Below are 25,637 nucleotides of genomic sequence, written 5' to 3'. Positions count from 1 at the left end.
CGTCCCTCGCTCGCCTGGTGCTAACATCGTCACTGGAAAGTGGCTGTTCAAGCACAAGATTCACGCCGATGTCTCCCTCGCCTGACACAAGGCACGCTGGGTCGTCCATGGCTTCTCCCAGCAGGCCGGTGTCAACTACGACGAGACATTCAGTCAGGTGGTCAAGCCGGCCATGATCCGCACTATCCTCAGCATCGCTGCATCTCGGGAGTGGCCTATCCGCTAGCTCGACATGAAGAACGCCTTCCTTCATGGCCACCTCGAGGAGACGGTCTACTGTGAGCAGCCATCTGACTTCGTCGACCCCGCTGCCCCTGACTCTGTCTGCTTGCTATAGAAGTCCTTGTATGGACTCAAGTAGGCGCCGCATGCTTGGAACCAGCGCTTCACCATGTTCATCTGTAGCATCGGCTTCACCCCCTCCAAGTCGGATGCCTCCCTATTCGTCTACAAGGTTGGTGATGAGCTGGCCTACCTCCTCTACGTTGATGACATCATTGTCACCGCATCGTTGCTGGCCCTTCTTTAGCACGTCACCGCGCGCCTCTGCTCGAAGTTCACCATGATGGACCTCGGTGACCTGCACCACTTCCTCGGCATCTCGATGACTTGGGATAGCCGTAGGCTATTCCTTTCCCAGCGGTAGTATGCTGTGGATCTTCTCCAGCATGCCGGCATGTCTGAGTGCCACTCGACAGCTACCCCCGTGGATGCCCAGACCAAGTTGTCCACCACAGAGGGCGCCATGCTCACTGACCCCTCAGAGTACAGAAGCCTTGCTGGTTCACTCTAGTACCTCACTCTGACAAGGTCGGACCTGGCCTATGCCATCCAGCAGGTCTGCCTCTTCATGCATGACCCTCGTGAGCCGCACCTTACGCTAATCAAGCACATCCTACGGTATGTCAAGGGCTCCCTATCGTCCGGCCTGCACTTGGGCACCGGCGCCATCGACCAGCTCATTGCCTACTTCGACGCTGACTAGGTCGGCTACCCCGACACGCGCCACTCCACCTCTGGCTTCTACGTCTACCTCAGCGACAACCTAGTGTCTTGGTCCTCCAAGCGCCAGACGATGGTGTCTCGCTCCAGTGCCAAAGCAGAGTACTGTGCAGTGGCCCATGTTGTGGCCGAGTGCTGCTGGCTGCATCAACTACTCCAGGAACTCCACATCTCGATCCCACGTGCGACGGTTGTCTACTGTGACAACGTGAGTGCCATCTACATGACTGCCAACCCCGTCCACCATCGCTGTACGAAGCACATCAAGATTGACATCCACTTCGTCCACGAGAAGGTTGCTCTAGGATAGTTCCGAGTTCTTCATGTTCCCTCAGTGTACCAATTTGCAGACATCATGACCAAGGGTCTACCCATCCAGCTCTTCACTGATTTCCAGACCAGACTGTGCGTCTGTGATTCTCCCGCTGTGACTGCGGGCGGGTATTAGGATATGTATATATCAGGATCATTAGAGAGATCCCCTAGATAGGCTAGTTGCTATGTATAGCCTAGTTTCCTTACATTAGGATAGCTTCCTTGTACAGGTGATAGCCTCCTATATTTGTACTTGCCATGTGTGCCTAATTGGCCCTATATATGAAAGGCTCCCCACCCACATTGGGTGTGTGGTGATTCTCTCTATTCTACAGTCGACCTCATTGGTATCACATCAATAATGGAGGTAAGTAGTTATTGAACTCATTCCCCGTCTAGTTTGGTGAGTGCCTTTGGTTGGTGTTGGTCATCAAATTGATTGTAAAACAGGTGTTGATGAGATTGATTGGCGCTGATGAAACCATATACTCAAATTTCGTGGATACATTGCATTGGTTAGAGAACATAGATGTATTGGAAATGATTGTGGATAAATTTAGCTCATCAGTAAGTACACTTGATCACTTAGTAACATAGTGCTATACGACATTTGTTGGGCACTAAACCATGTCATTATTAAGCTTTGGTGTGTGTAGAGTGTGTGGGTGTTTGGGTTCTTGTTCTGTATTTTCTTCTTAATAATAATGAACCACAGCTCTCCTACGTTTTTGCGAAAAAAATGTCATTATTATGTTGTACTTGCAGTGGTTATGGAGGTTGGTTTGTTGTCTCAGTAGAATTCATATGTTTTTTTGGATATATTTCTAGTAAAGGGCTCATATATCTATGTTGCCTTGATCAAACAGGACTCTCCTGAAGTGCATGCAAATACTGCTGAAATCCTTTCCGCTGTAACTCGATGCGCCTCTCCTACTCTTGCTGCAAAAATATGCAGCCCAAGGTTTGTCCTTTTCATTTAATTTTTGTGCGATCAGAAAATGCAACTTTTGTGCATCAATATCGCTTCCTTTGTTAGCTATTATTATGTTCATTTTTCTTTGCTTGTTCCTGGTATCAGTTTTGTTGGTAGGTTGTTTCATCACGCTCTTGAAGAGTCAAGACCAAAATCTATTCTGGTTCATTCATTGTCAGTGTGTATATCTTTGTTGGACCCCAAAAGACTAGCATTAGCCTCATACCAAGCATTTAGAAGCAACTTAACTCACGGGACGCTGATCATAGCCAGTCCAGAAATAGTTGATGGTATGCTGGAGAGTTTAGGTGAGTGCTCTGTGCTTGATTCTTTCTACTTAATGCTACTTGTATTGTTTATATGCTTTTCACTTGTTACACCCTTGCTTTCTGTCGCACACATTCTCCTTGTCATTTGCACACCTGACATGTTTAATGAAAATATGAAATGCTTGATTGCCTTTCCAAGGACTTACCAGTATACCTGTAATCACATCTTAGGTGACTTGCTGAAGTTACTGGACATTACTTCTTCTAAAAATGTTTTGCCTACAACTTATGGATGTTTGCGTCCGCCTCTTGGAAAACACCGTTTGAAGGTATGCTCAGATGCTGTGGATCTCTTGTTTTTAGTTTGAGCATATATGATTAGTTTTCATTTGCTTAATGCTGCCTAGGGATTTTTAGACTTTACTATTATTTAATACCATGCATGAGGATATATGATGGGGTAATTTCAGAGAGAGATATGCTTTTAGAGAGAGCTATGATTAATCGTTTCCTTCATTCAACGTGTCTCTTCAGAGCCCTTTGCTGTCTATTTTATTTTAATAAATTATACTTCTGTTTCTTTTAGATTGTAGAGTTTGTCTCTATTTTGCTAACAATTGGTAGCGAAATTGCTGAGAAGGAGCTAATAAACCAATCAGTGATAAAGCATTGCATTGATTTATTTTTTCTGTAAGTGGGCTACTGTGTGTTTTATTCCTTAACAGTCACTGTTAATGGCAAATCCTCATACATTGCCTGGTGTTGTAGGTACCCTTATAATAACTTGAGTGAAATACACTAGCGGCCCTTTAACTTGTCGGCATGTGCCAATCCGGTCCACGAACTTATAAACGCAAAAAATAGGCCTCTGAACTTGTCAAGTAGTTCAACGTAGGTCCATTTCCCATCCGGCGCGGCCTCCAGACGACGTGGCAGTGCCAGCGTGGCGGACGAAGCACGTGAGCCGCATGTTTCAATGCCCTGCAATGCTCGCTTGCCGGTCGCCGCACATAGTGCCTACCAGACTCTCCTCCTCCTGAGTGGCTGAGCGCTAGCTGGTCTCCGATAGGCTAGCTATGTAGGTGCGCTGCGACGTCTGTGGCGCCGCACCGGCCACCGTGCTCTGCTGCGCCGACGAGGCCACGCTCTGCTCTGCCTACGACCGCCGCGTCCACTGCGCCAACAAGCTCGCCCACAAGCATCGCTGCATATCGCTCCTCCAGCCTGCCTCCAGTAATGATGACTCTGATGCTGCCGCAAACGCCGCTGCGCCGCTCTGCGACGTCTGTAAGGTCCAATGCATGCTTCGGCCGGAGAGGGAGAGGATCAGATTCGGAGCTGCTGCTGCTGCTGACATGGTTGGTGCGCCTTGTAGGAGCAGAGGGGCCTCATGTTCTGCATGGAAGACCGTGCCTTCCTGTGGCTCGACTGTAACGATCCCATCCATAGTGCCAACGACCTGTTCTATTCTATTCGCAACCATCGTCGCCGCACTCTATTCTATTCTATCCGCAGCCGAATCATGCTAGCTAACAGATCGACCTCGCGGTGGTTTGTTCTTAGAAGCAGAAGGCCGGCTACAGCAACGACGGCCGCTCGTGTCCACCATGATGACATCGCACCCCTCCTGGTTCTTGAATCTGTCCATGCCCTCCAAGTGTGGCTCCCATAGAACGGGATGCTAGCTTTTGCCGTGCTCTGCTTCAGCTGGTCCAAGGCACCCGTGCAGAACATGTCAGCGCAGACACTACTAGAAATGTGTTCATCAATGACGATTCAGTCGTGACGCTTACAAATTTCATCACAGAACAAGTGACGGAGCTTTGGCACAAAGAATAATGATGAAAACAATAGAATCATCATAAAACAACAAAACTAAATTGTCATAGATCGTTTGTCTCATGTACCACCTCGAGGACGTGGTGCCATGGTCCCACCAGCAGGTCCCACCTCGAGGATGTGGCGATGTGGTCCCACCATTAGGTCCCAACCTCGAAGACGTGGCGATGTGGTCCCACCAGCGGGTCTCCACCTGAGGACGTGGCGGTGAACAAGTGGGGCAGCGTGGCCCACATGGTCCAGCTGGACTTGCATCCTTCTGCCTCCCTTTTTTTTGCCAAAAAATAGCACATGCAGGGAGATTCAAACCCACGACCTGCTGCTAGACATGTTGGTGCGTTACCACTGGAGCACTCGCCGTTTTGTGATAAAGGCATGCATGTTTTCTATTTGTAAACGTATACCATGATAATTGAAACTTGGTTCCCTAAATTGAATTGATCACAGTTCATGGGCCCTAAACCCATGATCGCATGGACGTGGGCGTAGATAAACCCTCGCGCTGTGAGAGTAGCATCGGGCGAGCACAGCAGATCAGCGCTGGCGATCGTCGGGCAGGCAGAGCAGCGCCGGCGAGCATGGGGCGAGGAGAGCAGCACCAGGCAGTGGCGGCGCGTGTGGGACAGTGCGGCAGCACCGGCGAGCGTGGGGCTGGCAGAGCAGCGTGTGGCGCACAAGCTGAGGAGCGCTGGGTAGCGGCGGCGCTCATGGGACAGAGCAGCGGTGGCGCGCGTGGGTCAGTGCACCAGTGTCGGCGATCGTGGGGCGGTCAGAGCAGCGCCGATGATCGTGGGGCGAGGAGAGCAGCGCCAGGCAGTGGCAACTTGTGTGGGACAGGGCAGCGGCGGTTTGCGTGGGACAGAGGAGCGCCGACGTTCATGGGATAGAGCAGCGGCGGTGCGTGGGACAGAGCAGTACAATGTTTGATTTGTTTTTGAATTTCTTTATATATATGCATGTGTTGGATGTGTTTTTGAATTTTGTTGAGTTTACTCTAATTTTAGGACTGAGTGTAAGGTTTATTTTACTCTCAAAATAGATGGATAGAAGCTGGATTTATGGGACACAATTCACACCTGCATATGTGAAAGGAGTTGAAGTGTTCATGAAATTTGTTAGTGAAAGATACCCCGAAGATAGCCACATACTTTGTCCATGCAGCAAATGTCTTAATCAAAGTTTATGGCCTCAGGATGATGTAAATGACCATATACACATTTATGGAATGTCAGCTGCATACACCAGGTGGATTCATCATGGAGAGTCGGCAGATATTGTAGTAGTTGAAAATTTGGAGCAGGAGGTCGAAGGAAGTGATCATGACTTTGGGATACATGTGGATGTGGCCGATGATGATTATGATGAGGATCACAGAGTACTAGAGATGATAGGAGATCTGTATGCTACGGCAGAGGCTGATGGAGAACAACCAAGGTTTGCAAGAGTCCTTGAAGATGCGAAGAAGTCACTTAGCCCGGGATCTAGCCATTCAAAATTCTCTTTTCTGGTAAGGATGTTGTATATCAAGTCTCGTTATTGAATTGGCAATATAGCATTTTCCACAATGCTAAAGTTGTTGTCATCAGGATACCCTCAGAGTGAATTGCCAAAATCATATGATGAGGCCAAGAAATATCTTGGAGAACTAGGCCTTGGTTTCAAAAACATCCATGGAAGAGGTATTATAAAGAGAATGTGTGCCCAGTATGCAAGGCGTCTAGATGGCAAGATGAAACTAGGAACAAGTGGGTTCCACACAAGGTATTGAGGCATTTTCCACTTTTACCAAGGTTGAAAAGAATTTTTGCTTCAAAGTGCACTTCTGAGGAAACATAATGGCACAAGAAAACGAGGACGCCAGTCGACAATGTAATGAGCCATCCAGCTAATGGAGAAGCATGGAAGGAGTTCGACACAAGGGAACCAACCTTTGTAGATGATTTGTGGAACCTGAGGCTTGCCTTAGCTACCGATGGATTCAATCCATTTGGCAACATGAGTATGCAGTACAGTATGTGGCGAGTGCTTCTGACACCACTGAATCTCCCACCATGGGAATGCATGAATCCAGCAAACTGCTTTATGTCTTTACTCATCCCAGGTCCAAAATCTCCAGGAAAGGATTTTGATTTGTTCCTTGAGCCCCTAATTGAAGAACTGCTCGATCTATGGAAGGGTGTTAGTACCTACGATGCATGTACTGGTTGGAAGTTTAACCTTCGTGCTGCCGTGCTATGGTGTATACATGATTTTCCAGCGTTGAGCACGTTATCAAGGCGAACAACAAAAGGGTATTATGCATGTATTCATTGCGACAAGGATCCGTTGTCTCGGGCAATAAGGAGTAAAATATGTTACATTGGACATCGTCGTTACCTTCCAAGGACACATGCATGGTGGAGAAGCTTGGCTTTCAATGGTAAGCATGAAAACAAAGATCAGCTAGGCAAGTTCACTTTGGAGGAGGTCCTAGAGGAGCTAGAGAAGGTGAAAGATGTCAGGCCAGGGAAGCATCCTGAAATTATTGGAAATAAAAGGAAGCGCAATGAGGGTCCAAGGATTTATAGCCGCAAAGTTGGGTTGTGGAGATTGCCATATTGGAAACATTTGAAGCTTCCACATAATCTCGATGTGATGCACATAGAGAAAAACATATGTGAAAACATTCTTGGCACATTACTCAATGTGTAGGGCAAGACCAAGGACACAACCAATACTAGGCTAGATTTGCATGATATGGGCATAAGACATGAATTGCACTTACAGCAGCATGGCAGCTCAGTCACTGCTCCACCTGCTCCGTATGTCTTGGGGAAGGATTAGAAAATCGAGTTCTACAAGTTTCTCAAAGGTATCAAGTTTCTTGATGGATATGCGACTAACCTAGCAAGATACATAAGTGAAGATGGTTCGAAGGTGCAGGGAAAGCTAAAAACACATTCTTGCCACATACTCCTGCAAAGAATCATACCTGTTGGCCAAAGAGGACTGGTGAGGAAGGATGTATATGAAGCAGTTGCAGAGCTCGGGACCTTCTTTAGGGAACTATGCAGTAGAAATCTAAGGATTGATGTTGTCAAATGGCTAAAAGAAGAAATTCCATTGATCCTATGCAAGCTTGAGAAAATCTTTCCACCTGCCTTCTTTGATGTCATGGTGCACTTGGCTGTCCATCTTCCTGATGAGGCACTGCTAAGAGGACCTGTTCAGTACGGATGGATGTACCCAATAGAAAGGCGGCTAGGCACTTTGAAGAATTTTGTAAGGAACAAGGCTAGGCCAGAAGGATCAATTGTTGAGGCATATATGGCAAGTGACACCTTGACTTTTTGTTCTAGGTATATGGAGGATATTGATAATAGATTTAACCATGATGATGGTAGTGATGGCGAGATGCCATTGCCTGATGACATCTCTGTTTTTAAGCATGGTGTTACTCTTGTTGGATCTAATAGGAGCCAGTACATTGATGATGTTGACCTCAATAAGTTAGTTTGGTATGTGCTAAATAATTGTGAAGAAGCTGAGGAATATTTGGAGTAAGCATCTATTAGATGTTTTGGGGATTAGTTTTTGTTTTATTTCTAATTTTTCAAATTATTCTTATGACTTAACTTTGCCCTGCATCTTGTACAGGGATGATCTTGAGCAGCAAGGTGCACTTCATGTTGATAAAATGGTTGAACAAGGATTTGCAAAGTGGTTTAGGTGCCATGTAAGTCACTACACATTGTGTTTCTAGGTTCAGTAAATGCATTAGTATCCATATGTAATTAGTTAACTGAGTACTTTTGTTGCAACAGATTGAGAACAAACGCAAGGAGAATCCAGAATCAGGTTAGCGAAGGATTGTGGGCACTGTCATGTGGCCCAGATCTGCGAGTTAAGACTTGTGCAGCTTGCAAGGTTAATGGAGTGCGGTATAGCACTGTGGATCATGAGAATTTCCTTCTGACACAAAATAGTGGTGTAATGACTGAAGGTTCACATGATGGGAACAACATAGATTTTTATGGAGTCCTTAAAGAGGTAATTGAGTTGCAATATAACTCAAATCTTCAAGTCCATCGGATGGTTGTTCTATTTCTATGCGATTGGTTCAAGCAAGAAGGCAAGACGATAGGCCTTCGAGATGACGGACATTTCAAATCCATCAATGTGCAGTCATTATGGTACAAGACTGATCCTTTCATCTTAGCAACTCAATCGAAAAAGATATTTTACCTGCAAGACACATCTTTAGGTAAAGATTGGCGAGTTGTGCAGAAATTTGAACATAGGAATATTTATGATGTCGCTGAAAAAGATGAGGCCAGTCATGATGTGCATCAGGATGATTATTGTTCTGATACTGAACATGTAGTGCAAGCAGGGGCGGATAATGAGGTTACACACAATATTCAAGGTGGAGAAGCTAGTATAATTGAAGGAAATTTACAAGACCTTATAAGCAGCAAGAAGCAACCTATTGTTCGTGAAGATAGTGAGGATGAGGAGGAAGATGAGATAGTACTGCAGTACTGTAGTGATGGTGGCAATGATAACAATGATGACATGTCCCTAGACGATGAAGATGATGATTTCTAGTATGGACCTTGATGTACTATTTTGATTTCTAGTATGGACCACTAACATGTCCCTAGACTGCACTATTGTTTTGTTTTCCCTGGACATGTTATCTAAACCTGTAATCTGAACATGTAATCTAGACATGTTATCTCAGCCTATCATGTTATCTGGACCTATGTTACTGTAACTTAAGTGCTACCTATCTATTGTATGAACCTATATGTCCAAATTCTATTGAAATTGTATCCACTTTCATGTAGAACTGCATACAACCAGTGAAAAATACTCTGTCAAAATTATTCCTAAATTGTAGCATGACTCTTTCAAATCAGACCACATGAACTAATCTCGCAATGCCAAAAAAGGGCCATACCATTGCGCTACTCAAGTGGTTTTATTAGTTCTCGAGCGTAGTCTTTGATAAACAGATCCCGCAATGCCAAAAAAAGAAGACCGCAACCTCTCGCGCCTCAAGGCGCCAAAACAATTTCCCTCGTCAAAAAATTCCACCAAAAACACCAGTATATTTACTCATTTCCCGCACTCGTCACCTCCTCGGCCACTCGTTCTCTCTCCCCCCCATTTCTCGAACCCTATCCACCACCGCTGGGACACAACCGCCGTCGACGAGCTACGTCCCCACCCACGAGCTGCGTCCTCGCCGACATCAATTGCCGCATCCCCCTCTCTCTCATCGCCCCATGCACCTATCTCGCCCCATCCACCTCTTTCTCGCCTCAACCTAACCCTAACCACCATCGGATTGTGGGTCATCACCGCACTGGATCTGCTTCCCCGTCGACTAGGGTTCACCGCACCAGGGTTGCTTCCCCTTTGACGACCACTGACGACGAGCACGTGGTCTACATCCGCAACCTAGCCACAACCGCAATGGTGGCAACAAGGGGGCAAGGTAGGAAGCGACCTGCAGAACAAGAACTAAGGTAAGCAAAACTCTTGTGTATTGATGAATTCTGTTGTACAATTCTATTGCCCTGGTATCTAGTTAGCTCCATAAGCAATTCTTTTGCAGTGCCTCTAGCTATGGGACTACCACGCACTGTCCCATATGTGCTTGTAAAAATGTAGGTTCAGTTCAGACTTAGTTGTATCTGGTGTAGTCAGACAATCAGTCCTTGTTTTTGCAAGAGAACCTGATCTGTTTTAGTTCCTGGATGAAATGCTTTGCTGAATGAATCTTGGTTTGCTAACCATTCAGTCAAATTGTATGAATAGTACCCACTGTCCCATATCTGCCTGTACAAGTGTGTTGCTATATACTCTGCTGTGTATGAATAGTACCCTAGTCTTGGTTTGCTAACCATTCAGTCAAATTGTATTCTGAATCTTGGATCTGTATTTATGTATTGATGTGCAATTAGTAATCTATTTTGCACTTGTATTTGTCTGAAATAGAAGCAACAGTGATGTTTTCTGAAAGCAATTGTAGTACAATTCTGAAAGTAGCTATGACTCTTGACTTCAAATAGATTTTGACTGGTCTGTTTGACCATTTTAATGATATGGATTTGGATGTAGCAGAGTGCATGCATGTGTGTTGATAGGAAAAGAGTAGTTTAGTACAAGCTATCTTCAAAATTTTCAGATAATTTAGAGTATTTGTGCTTCAGTACAAAAAAAGTTGTACCTCTTACCTCTGACCTATTACTTGTTGCCTATAACCTATCACCTCTTATCCCTTAGCTCTTCAGCAGGCACTACTAGCTCCTACCTCTTATCTATCTAGCATCTAGTATTACTACCTCTTAGTACTTAGTTCACTCCTTTTTATTTTCTAATAGACACAATTTGCTTGTTTTTGTAAGAACCTCCAAAAACTTATTATGAGAGACGCCAGGATACACGCATGGCGAACAATTTAAAGAAGATGCAAGAATTCGGCCTAAAAAATCTATCTACTGAATTTAATAACTCTGTATCACAATCTGCATCAAAGAAGGGGGAAAATCAGCAAACAAGAAAACAAATAGTGAAGATTCAGATTCATCGGAGTATCTCCTTGAAGATGATGATCAAGGAGATAGTGATGATGATGACACTAAATCTGATGAGCAGCCACAACCCCTGGCAACTAAGGTGCTTCTTCTATCTTCAAAGTACTGGATGGGGAATATTTGCATTGCATTTGAATGTTTTTAATATGTTCTTTAATATATGCCCTTACTTTTAGATGCATCTTGTTTCTTGCATACCTGTTCTTTAATATATGGTCTTGCTTATTAATGCACATGACTTACTTGATTTTTTTCCACAGTATCCTGCTGGGCATAGTCAGAAAGTCCTAGCTTCAAAGAAGAAGAAGATAGGTCCCACCATGGCGCCAGGAGTTAGGGCTAGTAAGAGAGTGAGGGCATCTCAAGGATCACAGGTGCAACCTCCTGAATCCCAAACAAGATCATCAAAAAGGCTTCAACCTTCAGCGAGAGATGGCCAGAATGTAGAGGATCCTATAGATGGTCATGATGAAATACCACCACAAAGGTCTTATATAGATGTAGAGGAAGGCAATGGAGCTGGTGGTCAGGACAATACAGTTGCAGAGGAAGTCAGTGGAGCTGGTGCTCAAGATAGTACTAGGTGCTGATGAAGACAATGTAGCTAGAGAGGAAGACACTGAAGGCAAGTTATAGTTTCTTTGTCATTCAAATATGTCATCTGTTTTGCTTATCTGCATGAAACTAAATCATTTTAATGCAAATTCTATTTTGTAGCTCCTGCACAGCGAGCTCCAAGGAGACCCTAGGCCACCCACCAAGGGAACACAGCTGGACAGGATGACAAAAGCTATGGGAAGGAGAATGCCCATAGCTGTTGCTGAAGGCAAAAGAAGGCCTCATGAACCTGTTCAAGCAGCCAAGTTTGCATCTGAGGCTGGTGTCATCATTCGGGATAAGGTTCCTGTCCTACCTCATTGGAAAGAATACAAGAGAGACGATCAATATTACAAAAACTTTGTGGGAAAGCTCTCTGTAAGTGCATTACTGTTTCTATGGTTAACATGTATATCTGTTTAACCTGAATTGACTAACTAAATATGGAATTGTCATATGACTAGGGGCGCTTGGCCATTAACCCTGACGACAAGCCAACAGAGGAAGCTTGCACCGATATGCTGTGCTCTAGGGTGCGACAAATGCGTTATCGGCTCAAGAATAAATACTTCAATGGTGTACCTGCAAATGAGATTAGGACAACTTCTCCAGTTGCATGCATGACTGATGAACAGTGGAAGGCACTAGTTGCAAAGTGGTCTGATCCAAAAAACATGGTATGGGTATCTTCTCATATATTCTTTCTCATTCAGTTTCCAAAGGATCTTCTCATTTTAAACATATCATCTCATCAATCCTTCTTGCTATACCCAGGCCCTTCAATGAAAAGCAGTGTAACACATAAATATTTTCAAACATAAAGATTCCCTAAGCTCCTAAATTGGAGCAATTAGCAGAATGTACTTGGGAAAAAAGGTTGGTCATATATATCCTACAAACAAAAAGGATTACAAATATGCCCTTAAATATCAGTCCATTCATCAAAGGATAGAATAACATATTCTAAAGGACAAAATCATGAACAGAACAATAGAAAGGCAGTTCATGGTGAGCATTCAAACAATTTGAGATGTACATTTCATAGAAGTTGTATAGGGGCATAAAAGAGTAGACAACTCTGCAGGAGTTGAAAAATTACCATCTTACTGTTTTTCAGATAAATAGGTATCTTATCATATATTCTTTCTCAATCAGTTTCCAAAGGATCTTCTCATTTTAAACCTATGATCTCATCTGACATGTTCATTATCTTGTAGGAATCAAGTGAAAAGAACAAGCAGAATCGCCGTAAAGTCAAGTATCATCAAGCTACGGGTTCTCGCAGCTATGTGGCACACTTACATGCATATGTAAGTAAAGAGTACCCTGTACATATTTGCACTAAACAACTTATTTTGCATTTCATCTGAGAAAACTTTGTTGTAATTGGTTATCTATGAAACAGAAGAAGAAGAAAAACAATGCAGAACCAAGCACAGAACAAAATGAAGAACTTGATGCGGTGGAGGCCTTCAAGACCTGCCATACCAGCTCCAAACATGGTCTGACTGAACTAGCAAGAGAAGCAGTTGTAAGTCACGACATCTAGTTTCGCTGTGCCAACAACTATTCATTAATTGGATAATATGTCTTGTTTCAAACATTTTGTATTCTGTCTTTTGCTCAAAACTGGTCATAATCCAATATAGCTAGACATACTTGCTAAATAATAATCCTATGTTGTTGACTTCTACTTGTATTCAGTTACCTGACAACAAATAAATGACTCATGATTGCATACCTATTTGGCATCAGTTTCTGTCAATGCAGCATAGGTTTTTATTTTTTAAAATACATCTTGTGTGATATTTCCTCCTCAAATTAATGCAATAAGTATCAACTAATGATGGGTCATTGCTGTTTCAGTCAAATATGGAAGCTTTGAGGACAGAACCTGTTGCTGAAGGTGAGACATCAGTGTCCTAGTGTGCAGGTTGTGTCCTAGGTGCTCTCCCTAGAACAGCTCAAACCTTTTCCTGAAGAGTGATGGCATCAAACCAGTGCCATCCTCCAAATCATCATCATCAAATGAAAGCGAGCTTCGAGGAGCAACTAGCAGCTGAAGCTACGGCTGCTGTACAAGGTGAAATCGATGAACTCAGGAAGAGAAATGAAGAAGCTGAGGAAAAGCTGGCGAGGACACAAAAGGAGATGGAGGAGTACAAGAAGCTGACAGAGATAAACAACAAGGCAATGGAGGAGAACAATGCGCTGCTCAAGCGTATCTTGGCCATCAACAATGCTTCTTCGACATGAGCGCTGCTCGTAGCTGCTGGTTCATTAAGCAAGGGGTCTGCTGGTGATTTTTTTATGTAGTAACTTATGTTGCTGGTGGTTGGCAACTTTTTATTATTTCTTGTGATGTTAATGTGAACTGAGATGAAACTAGTAGTTCAAATGTGATGTCTAGTGAGTTATATGAACCGAGTTTAGAATTGTTGATTAAGTTGTTGGTCATTGGAATACTGGATCTGTTAATTTATGGAAGCTTTTGGTCATTCTAGTATTATTTGCATTCTGTAATGAAATCAGCATGTGCACTTATGATGAATTATCTGACCTTTCTGTGACGATTTGGTAATTGATTCTGTGATGAATTTCTATTTACTTCAGTGACGAAAATGAGAACCTATCACAGCAAGCCTTGTGGCCCAATAAAAAGTGGACACGTGGACCATCCACATCACTGGCCACGTCAGCTGCCACGTGGTCGGACACGTCACCTGCAATGTGGACGCGCCACGTGGACAAGACACGTCAGCTGCCAGTGTGGCAGACGTCGTCTGGCCGCCTAACAGACGGCAAGTCATGACAAAAAAGGGGCTATATCAATGACGAAAATAGATCGTCATAGAAAGAATACACTTCTATGACGACGGCCATTTCGTCATAGAACAAATGCACATCTATGACGAAAATAGACGTTTCGTCACGGTAGGTAAAATATGACGCGCATTCAATGACGAATACCATATCGTCACAAATTCATCATAAAATAATATATGTGACGATTTTGGAGTCTTCAGTGACGAAAGAAGAGCATCATTGATGTACACATCCCTAGTAGTGAGAGCAACGCCGGGCTGAACCCCTTGGTCCGGCGGTGGTAGTCCGCGTACTTGGCATAAGTGGTGGTCTTCCCGGAGCCCTGCAGGCCGACAAACATCACCACACTGGCCGGCTTCCTCCCTTTGCCCGGGGTGAAGGACGGCTTCCCGGTCCTAGGGTCCAGCATCCACCACAGCTCGGCCACGATGGCCCGATGGATGACGCGGCGCTTATTGGTGCCACCGCGCTCGCTCGCTGGCACCGTGTGCGCTCCTCCGCGGCACGACGCTCGCTCGCTGGGCGCTGGCTCCACCACCTCCACCGGCACCATCTGCCTCGCCCACCTTGTGGACAGATCCAGCCAACCGACGCCGCAGAGCTCGACTGCTCTGCTTCGGCACAAGGACGCCTCCATCCGCTTTGGGGCAAAGATGCCATAGGTCAAGCTCCACCACCTCCCACCGACGAGGAAGAGGAAGGCTTCATGGTGGTGGTGGTGGCGTCTCAATGAACTCCGACCAAATGCAGTTGGCACCAGCAGCGTCAGAGGAGGAGGATTTGGGGGATTGAGGTCTCGCTCAAGGTGGAGCTCATCGGCGGGAGGTCAGGCGGCGTCGGGCGAGCATGCAGGCGACCGTGGCAGGGAGCACTGCAGCGAGCATGCGAGCATGTGGAGCCAGCGACCGAGCGCGGTGCCGCGACCGAGCGCACGCGGTGCCGGCAGGCGAGCGTGGCGGCGCCGGCGAGTGGCGCGGCACGACAGGCGTGGCCGAGCGGGGTTTGCGCGACCGGCAAGCGAGCATGGCAGGCTAAATGTGCGGCTCACGTGCTTCGTCCCGCCACGCTGGCACTGCCACATCGCCTGGAGGCCGCGCCGGATGGGAAATGGACCTGCGTTGAACAACTTGACAAGTTCAGGGGCCTATTTTCCGCATTTACAAGTTCATGGACCGGATTGGCACAGGCCGACAAGTTAAAGGGCCACCAGTGTATTTCACTCTAATAACTTTTTGCATCATCATGTTGAGAACATTATTGTTTCTTGCCTTGAGGTTAAAAGAAATCAATTGACTGACCTGTATCCTTAATGACTGCAGGCCTTGTCGGTAAAGTCCGTTGCCGCTGAAAAAAGGTCCATCTCTGCTAGTGGAGTCTAATGGGGTAAATCTATTTCTTGATACTTGTCATCTTGTTTTTTTCTTTGGTGGGCTATGTCGCCAGTATTTTGATTGTGCCTTGTGTTTGTAGCCAACGTTACCGTCAGAAGGGAAAGAACCTCCAAGAATTGGGAATATTGGACACATAACTCGAATAGCGAATAAGCTCATTCAGTTGGGAAATAGTAACAGCATGATACATAGTCACTTGCAGGTATTTCCAATTTCTGTTTCATCTTTGGCCAACAATTTGGAACTATTGTGTCATGCTCATTTACATTTATAAACTTGTTTTTATATGAGAACAACGAGTGGGCTGTATGGCAAACAGATGTCCTGGTCAAACGCAATGAGGTGGAGAACGTTTACCATTGGGCATGTGGGTATGTTTTTTTCCATCCTGGGCTTTCTTATTCTTGTGTACACTGCTAAAACACTTGTGATTTCTCTGTGGTAACTTGTATATTTCTTCCTGACCGTTGACTAATGTTTTATGTTGAAGCTGTCCAACTTCTCTACATGATCGTGGGAGGGATAGCGATGATGACGACTTCCGAGACAGAGACTATGATGTGGCAGCACTTGCTAATAATCTGAGTCAGGCATTTCGATATGGGATATACAGCAATGACAAAGGCTTTGTTGTTGTTGTTCTCTTGAGTTTTGAACATCATGTTCTTTTGTAGCATGCTATAATTTTGAAGAGTGGTATTTAGAAAAAAAGGTTGTGTTCAATTTCTGAATCTGTTATAATATCTTCACTGTTGCTGTTTTACAACTAAACATTTCAACCATGTAAAAATAAAACCTTGGGATTCTCCCAAATAACTGTAATATACTAATATTACCTTCATTGCTAACATTATAATGTATTTCATGTTTGATTATTGCAGGCACAAGGATCCCACGAACGAGATGATGAGATATGCTTACAGTACTACTTATGTAAATATTTCTATTGTTTTACTTCAATACAGTCAACGTAAGATTGGTAAATGGTCAATACTTTTGATTTGATAATTAAAAACATATTGTATCGTGCTATAACAAACATGGATTATCTATGAGCTTATTCCTGTCCATGTATTTCAGGATGTCTACTTTGATGATGAGTCAGCTGAAGTAGTAATATCTTCATTGCGTTTGGGGGATGATCAGGACAGGTAATTAATATTTTTCAGTGACCTAAATCTTACAAGAAGATGGCTTATAGTGTGCGCATTGTGCAGCAGTTCCTCTTCACGAATTCAAACTGGTTCACGTTTGATGGTGATGGAGGAATCAATGATCACCTAGCTGCCTCAGTTCCTTCATCATCCCCCAATTCTGAAGAGATATCCTTGAACGCAGAGGAAACTGATGAAGTGCTAACTGGTGAAACCACTGGCACCGAGTCACTGCTGGAAAGTGCATCCCTTGAAAATGGTCCTGTTGAGGAGGCCAAGGAACTAGCAGAAGTTGCTAATGACAGTGATGCTACCACGGTCAGTGAGAAAATTTTGTGTACAGAAGAGGATAGTGCATCCCATGAGCATGAAACCTCTGAGCGGCCTGTGGATGCTCAAGAGGGCCAGACTGGAGGTGCGGCTGAAGGGTCAAGCACAGAGGGAGCAGCGAATGAACCTTGCAGCTCCTTAAAAACGTATGCTATCTTATGCTAAAACACATGGTTTCTTCTCTCTTGGAAATCATATGTTATGCAAACAACCAACAACCATGTGCTAGCTTGTGCTAAAATACATGGTTTTTCCTCTGTTACAAATTATGTGTTTTGTAGCTAGCAAACAACCATGTGCTACCTTTTGTTGAAACACATGATTGTTAGATAGACACACTCATTAAAATAAGGAAAAGTCTAAATAACTCTATGACGTATTATATGTGGTCTACTTAACCCCAAATCTATAAAACTGGATATCCAACCCATTAAACTTTGCAAAACCAGCCATTTTACCCTGGGCGGTTTTGGGCATCTGGTTTTGCCTACGTGGCGCTGGTTTGGCTTACGTGGCAGCGCCAGGAAGGAGAAGGCTGAGCAGATGCTGCGTATCGCGGCGGGGGCCTCCCCCACTCCAGCTGCGCGATCCCGCAGAAGACGTCGGAGCCCGCCACTAGCACGAACTGCGGCACCTACCACGCGATGGTCATCGGCCCGCTCCCTCCGTGGATGGCGCGGAGCCGGCGCCTCTCAACGAGCGCGGCCGTCCCAGGGCCAGCACCACCAGGAACCGCCCCACGCCCATGCGCTGCAGCTGCGTCAGCCCGCCGGGGCGCCCCGTAAGCCGCCGCGCCGCCGGGATGATGGCGGCGTCATGCAACACCACCCATAGGAGCATGAACACAACCTCGACGGACACCAGCGACACCACGTACGGGCACCTTGAACCGCCCGCCCAGCCGCGTGTCCATGGCCATCCCCTGCTGGATGAAGGTGGTGGTCATCTGCCCCAGCGACGCCGCGTACAGCACGAACGTCACCCAGATGGGCAGCATCCGCACCAGGATCTTCATGCCCTCCACCTCGTTCACAGTGCACAGAGACCATTCGCCCTCCTGCTCCTTGTCTCCGTCCTTGACGACGATCGCGGCAGCCTTGTCAAGGCACCGCAGACCCTTGGTGCGTGACAGCAGCTGCCGCTCGCCGTCGTTGTTGACGTCGTCTTCCTTGAGCAGCACTACCGCGCCGTCGTCCCTTTCCATCCTCACGTCGCGCTTCCTGAAAGCGGCGACGAGCACCCTGATGATGTCCTTGAGCGGGTTGCCCGTCGGCATCTGCACCCTATAGTCGGCGCTGCGGAAGCTTGGCACGACGCGTGATGGAGCGGCAGGTCATCTTTGCGGGAACGGCGGCGGCGCCGTGGCGCTTGCGGCGGAGGAGATGAGCCTCAAGCGTTTTGTGGTGGAGCAACGAGGTTCTGGGGCGGTGGCCTACGACTTCAAGGACGCCGGGCGGCGCTGCCCCTGACCACGATCAGCAAAGAAGAGGGCGCTGGGGCAGGCAACTGGGCCTGCTACTTTCTGTGCCCCATCTCTCGCTGGAGCACGTACGGGGACAGGTCGATGAAGCAGAGCACGTACATGAGAAGTTTAGTTCTGAGTCATGCAAAGTCTTTTGTAATCCCATTGAAAGTTTTGAGTAGAGTCGCAGTTAGTTTTGTTGGGCGTAGATTCATGGGTGGCAGGTGATGTGCCCTGGCCACGCCGTGACCGTCAGGAGTCTGTCCCCGCCACGACGGCACGTGCTGCGCGTCCCACAACGATCTGATGGAAACGGGCTTTGTGGAGCCGTCGCTGATCCAGGAGCAGAGCTCGGTCTCTGTTCCAACAGTACAGCACCGGTGGGAGCACCAGCTGGAGCAGCCGCGTGGCCACCGCCTCGCCGCCGCACGATGCTGGCTCGTCAATGTCGGTGCTAGACCACCTGTGCGGCTGTGCTGGTGCGCGCCGAGCTGGTGGCACACGACGCGGGAGTGGCGGCCGTGGGCACTGAGGGTGTTGGAGGCACAGATGGCCGCCACTTCCGCCCCCTGGAAGAACCTGTGCCCAGTCATCTGTGACGCCGCCGGCGCCCGACTCTGGGAGCTCGATCCCATCGGCCCCGACTCCGTGGCCAAGGGGGCATTTCCTAGAGCCGCGACAAGGAGCAGACCCATGAGCGGCGCCGTGTGAGTCACCGTCGGGCCGCACTATTTGATCTGACGCGCGCCTGTGCGCGAGCAGCCGTCGGGCCGCCCTGCTCGAGCCACCACGGGCCCGCGAGAGAGACACCGGCGGCTGGCCACGCGTGAGGCGCCTCCGCAACACGCTGCTCGAGCCGACGGGATGCCCTGCTCGATGCACACTACCGGGCCGCCATCCGCTACCGGTGCGACTTGCATCTTCCACTGCAGCTCTCACGGAGAAACCAGGTAGGAGGATGAAGCGAGACCCGCGTCTGCCCCTGAGCCCCTCTGTCTCGTCCACGTCCATGTCCTCGCCTTCGGTACTACACTCACATCTTTCACAGTCACATCATAATCCCTATCACAATCTAATTTCAGCCTCGGCAGTAAGCTGGCGGCAATGATAGTCATAGCCATCGTCGTTGCTATCAGGCATCTAATTTAGGGTCCTGTGTGCATCATGTATCAGTCCCTGCATAAGTAGCTGATACGCACAATTCGAACAAGATTGATATCAAAAACCATACTTTTATTGCTAATGGAGAAAAATATATTACATGGTTAGGGTTTACATGGCTTGGGCTATTAGCCTTATAACATACATTAGAGTTTTAAGACAACGGTCCTATGTCAACTTAGCTCCATTCCTACAGACAACTTAGAGTGCGGACGTAACCCTAGACTTATTCCTTAAGCGTACTCCTATATTCCAATCGTCGTAGTCCTAGCGTAGCTTCTTCGTGTAGCTGTACGGCTCCGTCTTCGAGTATACTCCGGGTGTCCTATTCTTGCGTAGTCATCGATAGCTCCATATATACTCATACGTTTTCCTATTGTCCTATCCTTAGGTAGCTTCAATAGTCCCATCCTGATATGTACTTATGTAGCTTTACTCCTAAAAACATATAATGGATGGGGTTGAGTACATAAAGTACTCAGCAAGCCCTAAACTTTGAATGGAGGGGAGGTAGAAGAGGAAGGCTATATGTGGAGGTGGTTAAGGTGGTTGAGATAAAAGTGGTAGGGTGAAGTAATTATAATTATAGGTTGGGCCCTAGCAGAGTATTACCATTCTCACTAGTTCCCGGGGTTAGTTATAATTTACCAGATTAGTAAAATGCGTCTTACCAGATTATCACCATTTTAGAAGTCTAATCATAGTATCTCATCCCAGCATCTGTCTATTCCAAGGACGTGGCTATTCGAATAGATTCAATAAACTCCTGCAAAGGTGTACAGATTTTCCCACATGATAGACACAGTCCGACACCATCGTCATGGCTTAGACAGGTCTAACGAGATCCCGTACCTGAATGTACGCGACCTTAGATGTCCATATAACTCTACCGCAGCTCCTCAGGGGTTGGAAAACACACTAAACTCGGAAGGATATACCAAATTGTCCCATCTCATAATCTCGGATGATACCACATCATCCCATCATATAATCTCGGGCGATACCAAATCATCCCAACATAATAGTGCCTGATGATATCAAATCATCAATAATATGGGCTCGAACACGACCAAACATACAATAACATGGGCTCGAACGCGAACAAAAAATCAAAGGGCTTAACGTGGAGGATCACATAGCAACCGCGCTGACCGAGCCACAGAAGATCACATAGCATCTATGCCTGCTCCTGATATTCTGCTACCAACACTGGCCTCCTAGTAGAAATTATACTTCTATCTAACGGGGTGTGAGATCAAGTCTACCCATATAGACATGTGACTGTACGTAATATCTCACTAGACGAGAGGGACTACGAACCGGTCCTTATGTGACCGAGACGAGTATCTCCCACAGAAATCCCTCACCGGGCGATCCTGCCAAGGTAATTTACCTCCATAAATTACCCCACTCGCCCCCTATCGGGGTTTAGTCCAGTTTTATCAGTTTTAAGTTCCATAGTTATTAATCTTAGGTTCATAGAGCTCATCTCATATCAAGGTAACCATTACCTCATCACAATATCATAGTCAAACTTATATCATATCAAGATAATTATCATCAATGTTCACATTATCATAACCGAGCTCATGATCCATTATAACTCCATTAATTCATAAGAGAGAATTTAAGTACTATAAGTTAAGTTGATTAATTAGTGGGGATGGAAAGGTGGAGGGTTTGTTGTGGAGGCTAGCATGATGTAGTGGTGGTGAAAGGGGGGGTGGTTAAGGGATGGCATGTAATGTAGAGGGAAGGAGTAGGTGGGTATTAGGACTTGCCTCCATTCGCTGACGATTATATCCTTCTCCGATTCCTGTGTCTCCTGTTCCTGTCTTCTGGACTCCATCGGGTTCTCTCCACGCCTTCTATCCTACGCAGTCTAGCGTCGACAAGCAAAACACAAACAAGAAAAATAACAAGCAAGACGTGTAAAACAAGCATTGGTAATCAAGGTGAAAGAATTGACCCTACATGGGTTGGTCCTATTGGGTGATTGGTTATTGTCTAAGGTTATCATTATTATGTCAATTTGAAGTAAGGTTTGGATGAAGGGATTTCGTCCATAGGGTAGGGCTTTTACGGGTTAGGTTAAGGTGGTGGTGATCTGGTGGAAACCAGACCACATTATTAGGCTTCACTATTATGTGAACCTGAAAGAGGAAGCTTGACCAAGTCATCATAGATGACCCATCTGGCTTCTACAAGTCCACCTGGGTTAGTGACACATACGCGCATGCATATGTATGTATCCAAGTTTAGTTTGGGTGAAAAAAGACGAAAAGCAAAGTTAGCCATACATAGGTGTATACCCGGATATCGGGCATATCCATGTATGTATATATATGGATGGTTACTATTTTATGTGATTGGGTACGGACATATTTGGGTAGGTGGCATGGTACATGCACCTACACGAATATGCAGGGTCAACTACTACTACGGGGATGGGCTATCACTATGGTTAGTTTTTAAATAAATGAAAAGGAAACATATCTAGAATTTAAATGGGCACCAAAAATTAGGAAAAGACATTTTAATATGTACGGTTTTATCTTAAAATATTTTTAGCGAAAGAATTACGGAATTCGGAATTAACACGGGCGAGATATAAATTATTAAAGTTTATCGGCTAAACGCGAATGGAAAGTAGCATGCAAATTATTTCTACAATTTTAGCTAATGAAAATGAGTGGCAATCATCTAGGTATCATCTAGGGTGACTCTAGTTTATTTTAGAAATTTTCTGAGAATTTTTCTATAACTAAAAAGCTTACCTTTTAATATCCTCTGTACAATTTCCGTGTGTACGTAGCAGTTTCACTGTCTTTCACTGTCTGCTGACGTGTGGGTCCAGTCAGCTGTCCAGCTAACCGGTCCTGTGCTTGTGAGCCGATCGGTGGACTCGCTCGTGCGCCTGAACTCGCGTTGCTGAGAGTGGTTCACGAGAGCCAAGCCTGAAAGAGGGGTTCAAGCCACTTGCATCCGGGCCCCCATCGTAGTGACGTGGCGTGCTCCTATTGGAAGAAGCACGTGGCCACCAGCAGCCCTGAAGGACTCGGTCGGCGTCCTCATCCATTCGCTGCGCCTTGGAAGAGAGAGGGAAAGAAACAGAGAGAGCGAGAGAGGGGAGAGAAAGAGAGAGAGAGGGGAGGGAGAGAGAAGGGGGAAGCAGGGAAGAAGAAGGGCACCGGGCGGCGGCAGAGGTGCAGGTCCGTCTGGGCGGCGGCGCTGCTTGGTGGAGTCGCAGCGAGGTCGGCAGGAACAGAGCAGAGAGAAGAAGGAAGAGGAGGGATGGAGGTAGAGACAGGGAGCGCGGAGCGGAGGATGGGGACGAGGGAGCAGGGCAGCACGACGGCGCCCAGCGGCGGCTCGGTGCTGCGACGGCAGCGGCCGAGCGGCGTCGGCAGCAAGCGCGAGCGCGGCGGTGCTCGGCCTCGGGCGGAGCTGGCTGGGTAGCGGGGCTCCTGCGCGGAGAGCGCGGGAGTGGCTCCGGCCACGTCGGGCGCTGGCTTGAGCTCGAACCTCCGACCTTCTTCTTTTCCTTCCCTCCGATGATCCTCGACAGCGACCATGGCCGGCCTATTTATAGCCGGAGCAGGTCGGTTCGGCGGGGAAATATCTTGGCGGCCAAGGGAGCGTTGCCAGTAGCCATGGTTGAGCTGTCGACGGAAATCTCAGAGCGGATGAGATCGACCGCGGAAGACGACGACGGACAGAGGCAGTTCACGGGAAATATCTTCGGCAGCCCTGTTTCACGTGCTCGAGGAGGAAGACGGCGTCCGCGGAGACGACACGGCACGGACGCGGCCTCGCGTGCACGCACGCGGTGCGGCCTGGGCCAAGCCAAGGGGGCACATGGGCTGGGCTTATTCGGGATGGTGGAGAGTACACAGGATACATTCTATACTTTCTAGTTCCCAGAAAATGTATAACAATATATACATTCCTATATGTATTATAGATAGACGATGTATTTTCTAGAAAAAGGAATGTAATATAGGTATATTGTAATCGTGATATAGTTCTAAATATTTCTGAAAATGTAACCATGTATATATATTATTTCCTTTTGTAATTGATAGTTAGATGATATATTTCTAGTTACTAGAAAATTAGAGAATGTAATGAAATATATTTGTGTTCATGATCTATTTCTAAATATTAAGAAATTATATACTATGATAATGACTTCATTAATTCCTGGGTAATTAAGAAAACATAACATAATTATGGAGTGCTTCGAAGAAAGGATTCTAAATAATTCAAGCATGGAATTGAAAATTCAAAGGAAACTTTTGGCGCCGCAAAATAAATTCTAGGAGGCAAACATACAAGCACTCAAGCAAGCATTCAAACATCAAGCATTTTGTCATTCCAAGAAGCAAGCAAACAGGCAAGCATCACATCATACAAACAATCATTCTCACATTCTAATCTAAATGCATATAGTGAATTTTGATGCATGGTTTTGGAAAACATTTTGTATTAAAAGTGGTTTTGCAGGAAATAAACTAATCAAGTTTTAACTTGTTGTAAAGTTTGAAAAAGTTCAAATTTTTAGTGGATTTTAACATAATGCAAACACACACGGGTGTTATAGTCGCTATTTGAGACCGACTGGGATATTCACTACACCGCCGTTTTAGCTTATCATCCGTCCATGATAAGGTCCTTACTTCTATCGCATTGGAGCACGGCTCGCCTTTGTGGGTATGCACTAACACCGCCGCATGGCTTATGATCCATCCGTGATCAGATCCTTCTTCCGTCGCATTGAGGCCCGACCCGCCTGTATAGGTGTACACTAACACTGTCGTGTTGGCTTATAACCCATCCGTGATCAGGTCCTTGTTTTCGTCGCATTAGGAGCTCAGGCTAGGCCGATGAGGTCGTAACCTTCCTCGCTTTCCATGAGCTCAGGCTAGGGTATCATGCGCACTGGTTCCTGCACAGGCTTCTCAATGAGTGGGGTCTAGAGTTGCAGCACCTCAACTCAACTAGGGTGTTGCACATCGCCGGCTTCATCACCATCTGTGAGGCTTTCCTCGAGATGGAGCCAGCACATGGACCTCTTCCGGTGGATCTTCAGTGGGCGAGCCCTATCCGAGAGGAGGCCACCTAGAATCACACTGGTTGGGGGATTCACTTTGTAGAAGAAGCCAAAGCTGTTGGCCCCCTACCCTATGTACTCCCCTTGCAACTCCAACCGGGGGTGGCACAGTGAGTGGTTCTACATTAGGAACCTGGTGGACTCGCCATTCCTGAAAGTTCATCGAAAAAAGGCCAGGAGAAGAGGGACAACTGGTCGTGGGGTCTCGCCGGTCGGTAGAACAAGTTGGAGGTTATCAAGACTGGAGCTTCAGAAGCTTGTGCAGCATGGCCTTGATGGGTTGTGGGTCTTCCTATACCTTCTTCCACCATCGGGTCGCCCCATTGGCGGAGAGAAGGCAGCCGATGTGGGAGTACTCCTGGCCTGATGGATCCCGACCGCGCATCGCCATAGGAGTTATCGAAGGATGAAGTCTGGAGTCAACTCGATCAGGTGCTGCAACTGAGGAATAAAGACTCCCTCAAAGGGACGCTCAGACCTCTTCACGCCACAAAGCTGTCCAATCTAGGTATGCTTATTTTTTCGATGACCTTATCCTCCTTGTTTTGATGTTTTGATTGGTTTTGAGTTGCTTGTTTCAAAGGGACTCACGGGCTATAAATCCTAGTCGCATCTTCCGAG

The 25,637-nt window shown here is 46.5% G+C and overlaps 2 protein-coding genes and 1 pseudogene across 2 annotated transcripts; 2 read left to right on the top strand and 1 right to left on the bottom strand.

Annotated features, from left to right (window-relative positions):
• Positions 1-232: 232 nt before the first annotated feature.
• LOC136507846 (uncharacterized) lies at positions 233-23,981 on the top strand (annotated as a pseudogene).
• LOC136509403 (uncharacterized) lies at positions 11,951-13,505 on the top strand. The gene is made up of 4 exons (XM_066504211.1): positions 11,951-12,256; positions 12,797-12,889; positions 12,985-13,110; positions 13,446-13,505. The coding sequence occupies exons 1-4, from the start codon at positions 12,098-12,100 to the stop codon at positions 13,503-13,505; spliced, it is 438 nt and encodes a 145-aa protein (XP_066360308.1). The 5' UTR covers positions 11,951-12,097.
• Positions 18,095-18,556, bottom strand: LOC136507845 (protein NRT1/ PTR FAMILY 8.1-like). The gene has a single exon (XM_066502448.1). It carries the CDS (start codon positions 18,554-18,556, stop codon positions 18,095-18,097), a length of 462 nt encoding a protein of 153 aa, XP_066358545.1.
• Positions 23,982-25,637: the final 1,656 nt, after the last annotated feature.

Source organism: Miscanthus floridulus, chromosome 15, assembly GCF_019320115.1.
Source record: "Miscanthus floridulus cultivar M001 chromosome 15, ASM1932011v1, whole genome shotgun sequence".
In the NCBI taxonomy this organism is placed as follows: Eukaryota; Viridiplantae; Streptophyta; class Magnoliopsida; order Poales; family Poaceae; genus Miscanthus; species Miscanthus floridulus.
This window is presented reverse-complemented; position numbering and strand designations above follow the sequence as displayed.

Excerpts from the sequence above, each read along its gene's own strand:
- LOC136507845 (XM_066502448.1), bottom strand. The coding sequence starts at position 18,556 with ATGCCGACGGGCAACCCGCTCAAGGACATCATCAGGGTGCTCGTCGCC.
- LOC136509403 (XM_066504211.1), top strand. The coding sequence starts at position 12,098 with ATGCTGTGCTCTAGGGTGCGACAAATGCGTTATCGGCTCAAGAATAAA. Across the intron at positions 12,890-12,984 it reads TGGCACACTTACATGCATAT|AAGAAGAAGAAAAACAATGC; the intron begins GTAAGTAAAGAG and ends TCTATGAAACAG. Across the intron at positions 13,111-13,445 it reads AACTAGCAAGAGAAGCAGTT|TCAAATATGGAAGCTTTGAG; the intron begins GTAAGTCACGAC and ends TTGCTGTTTCAG.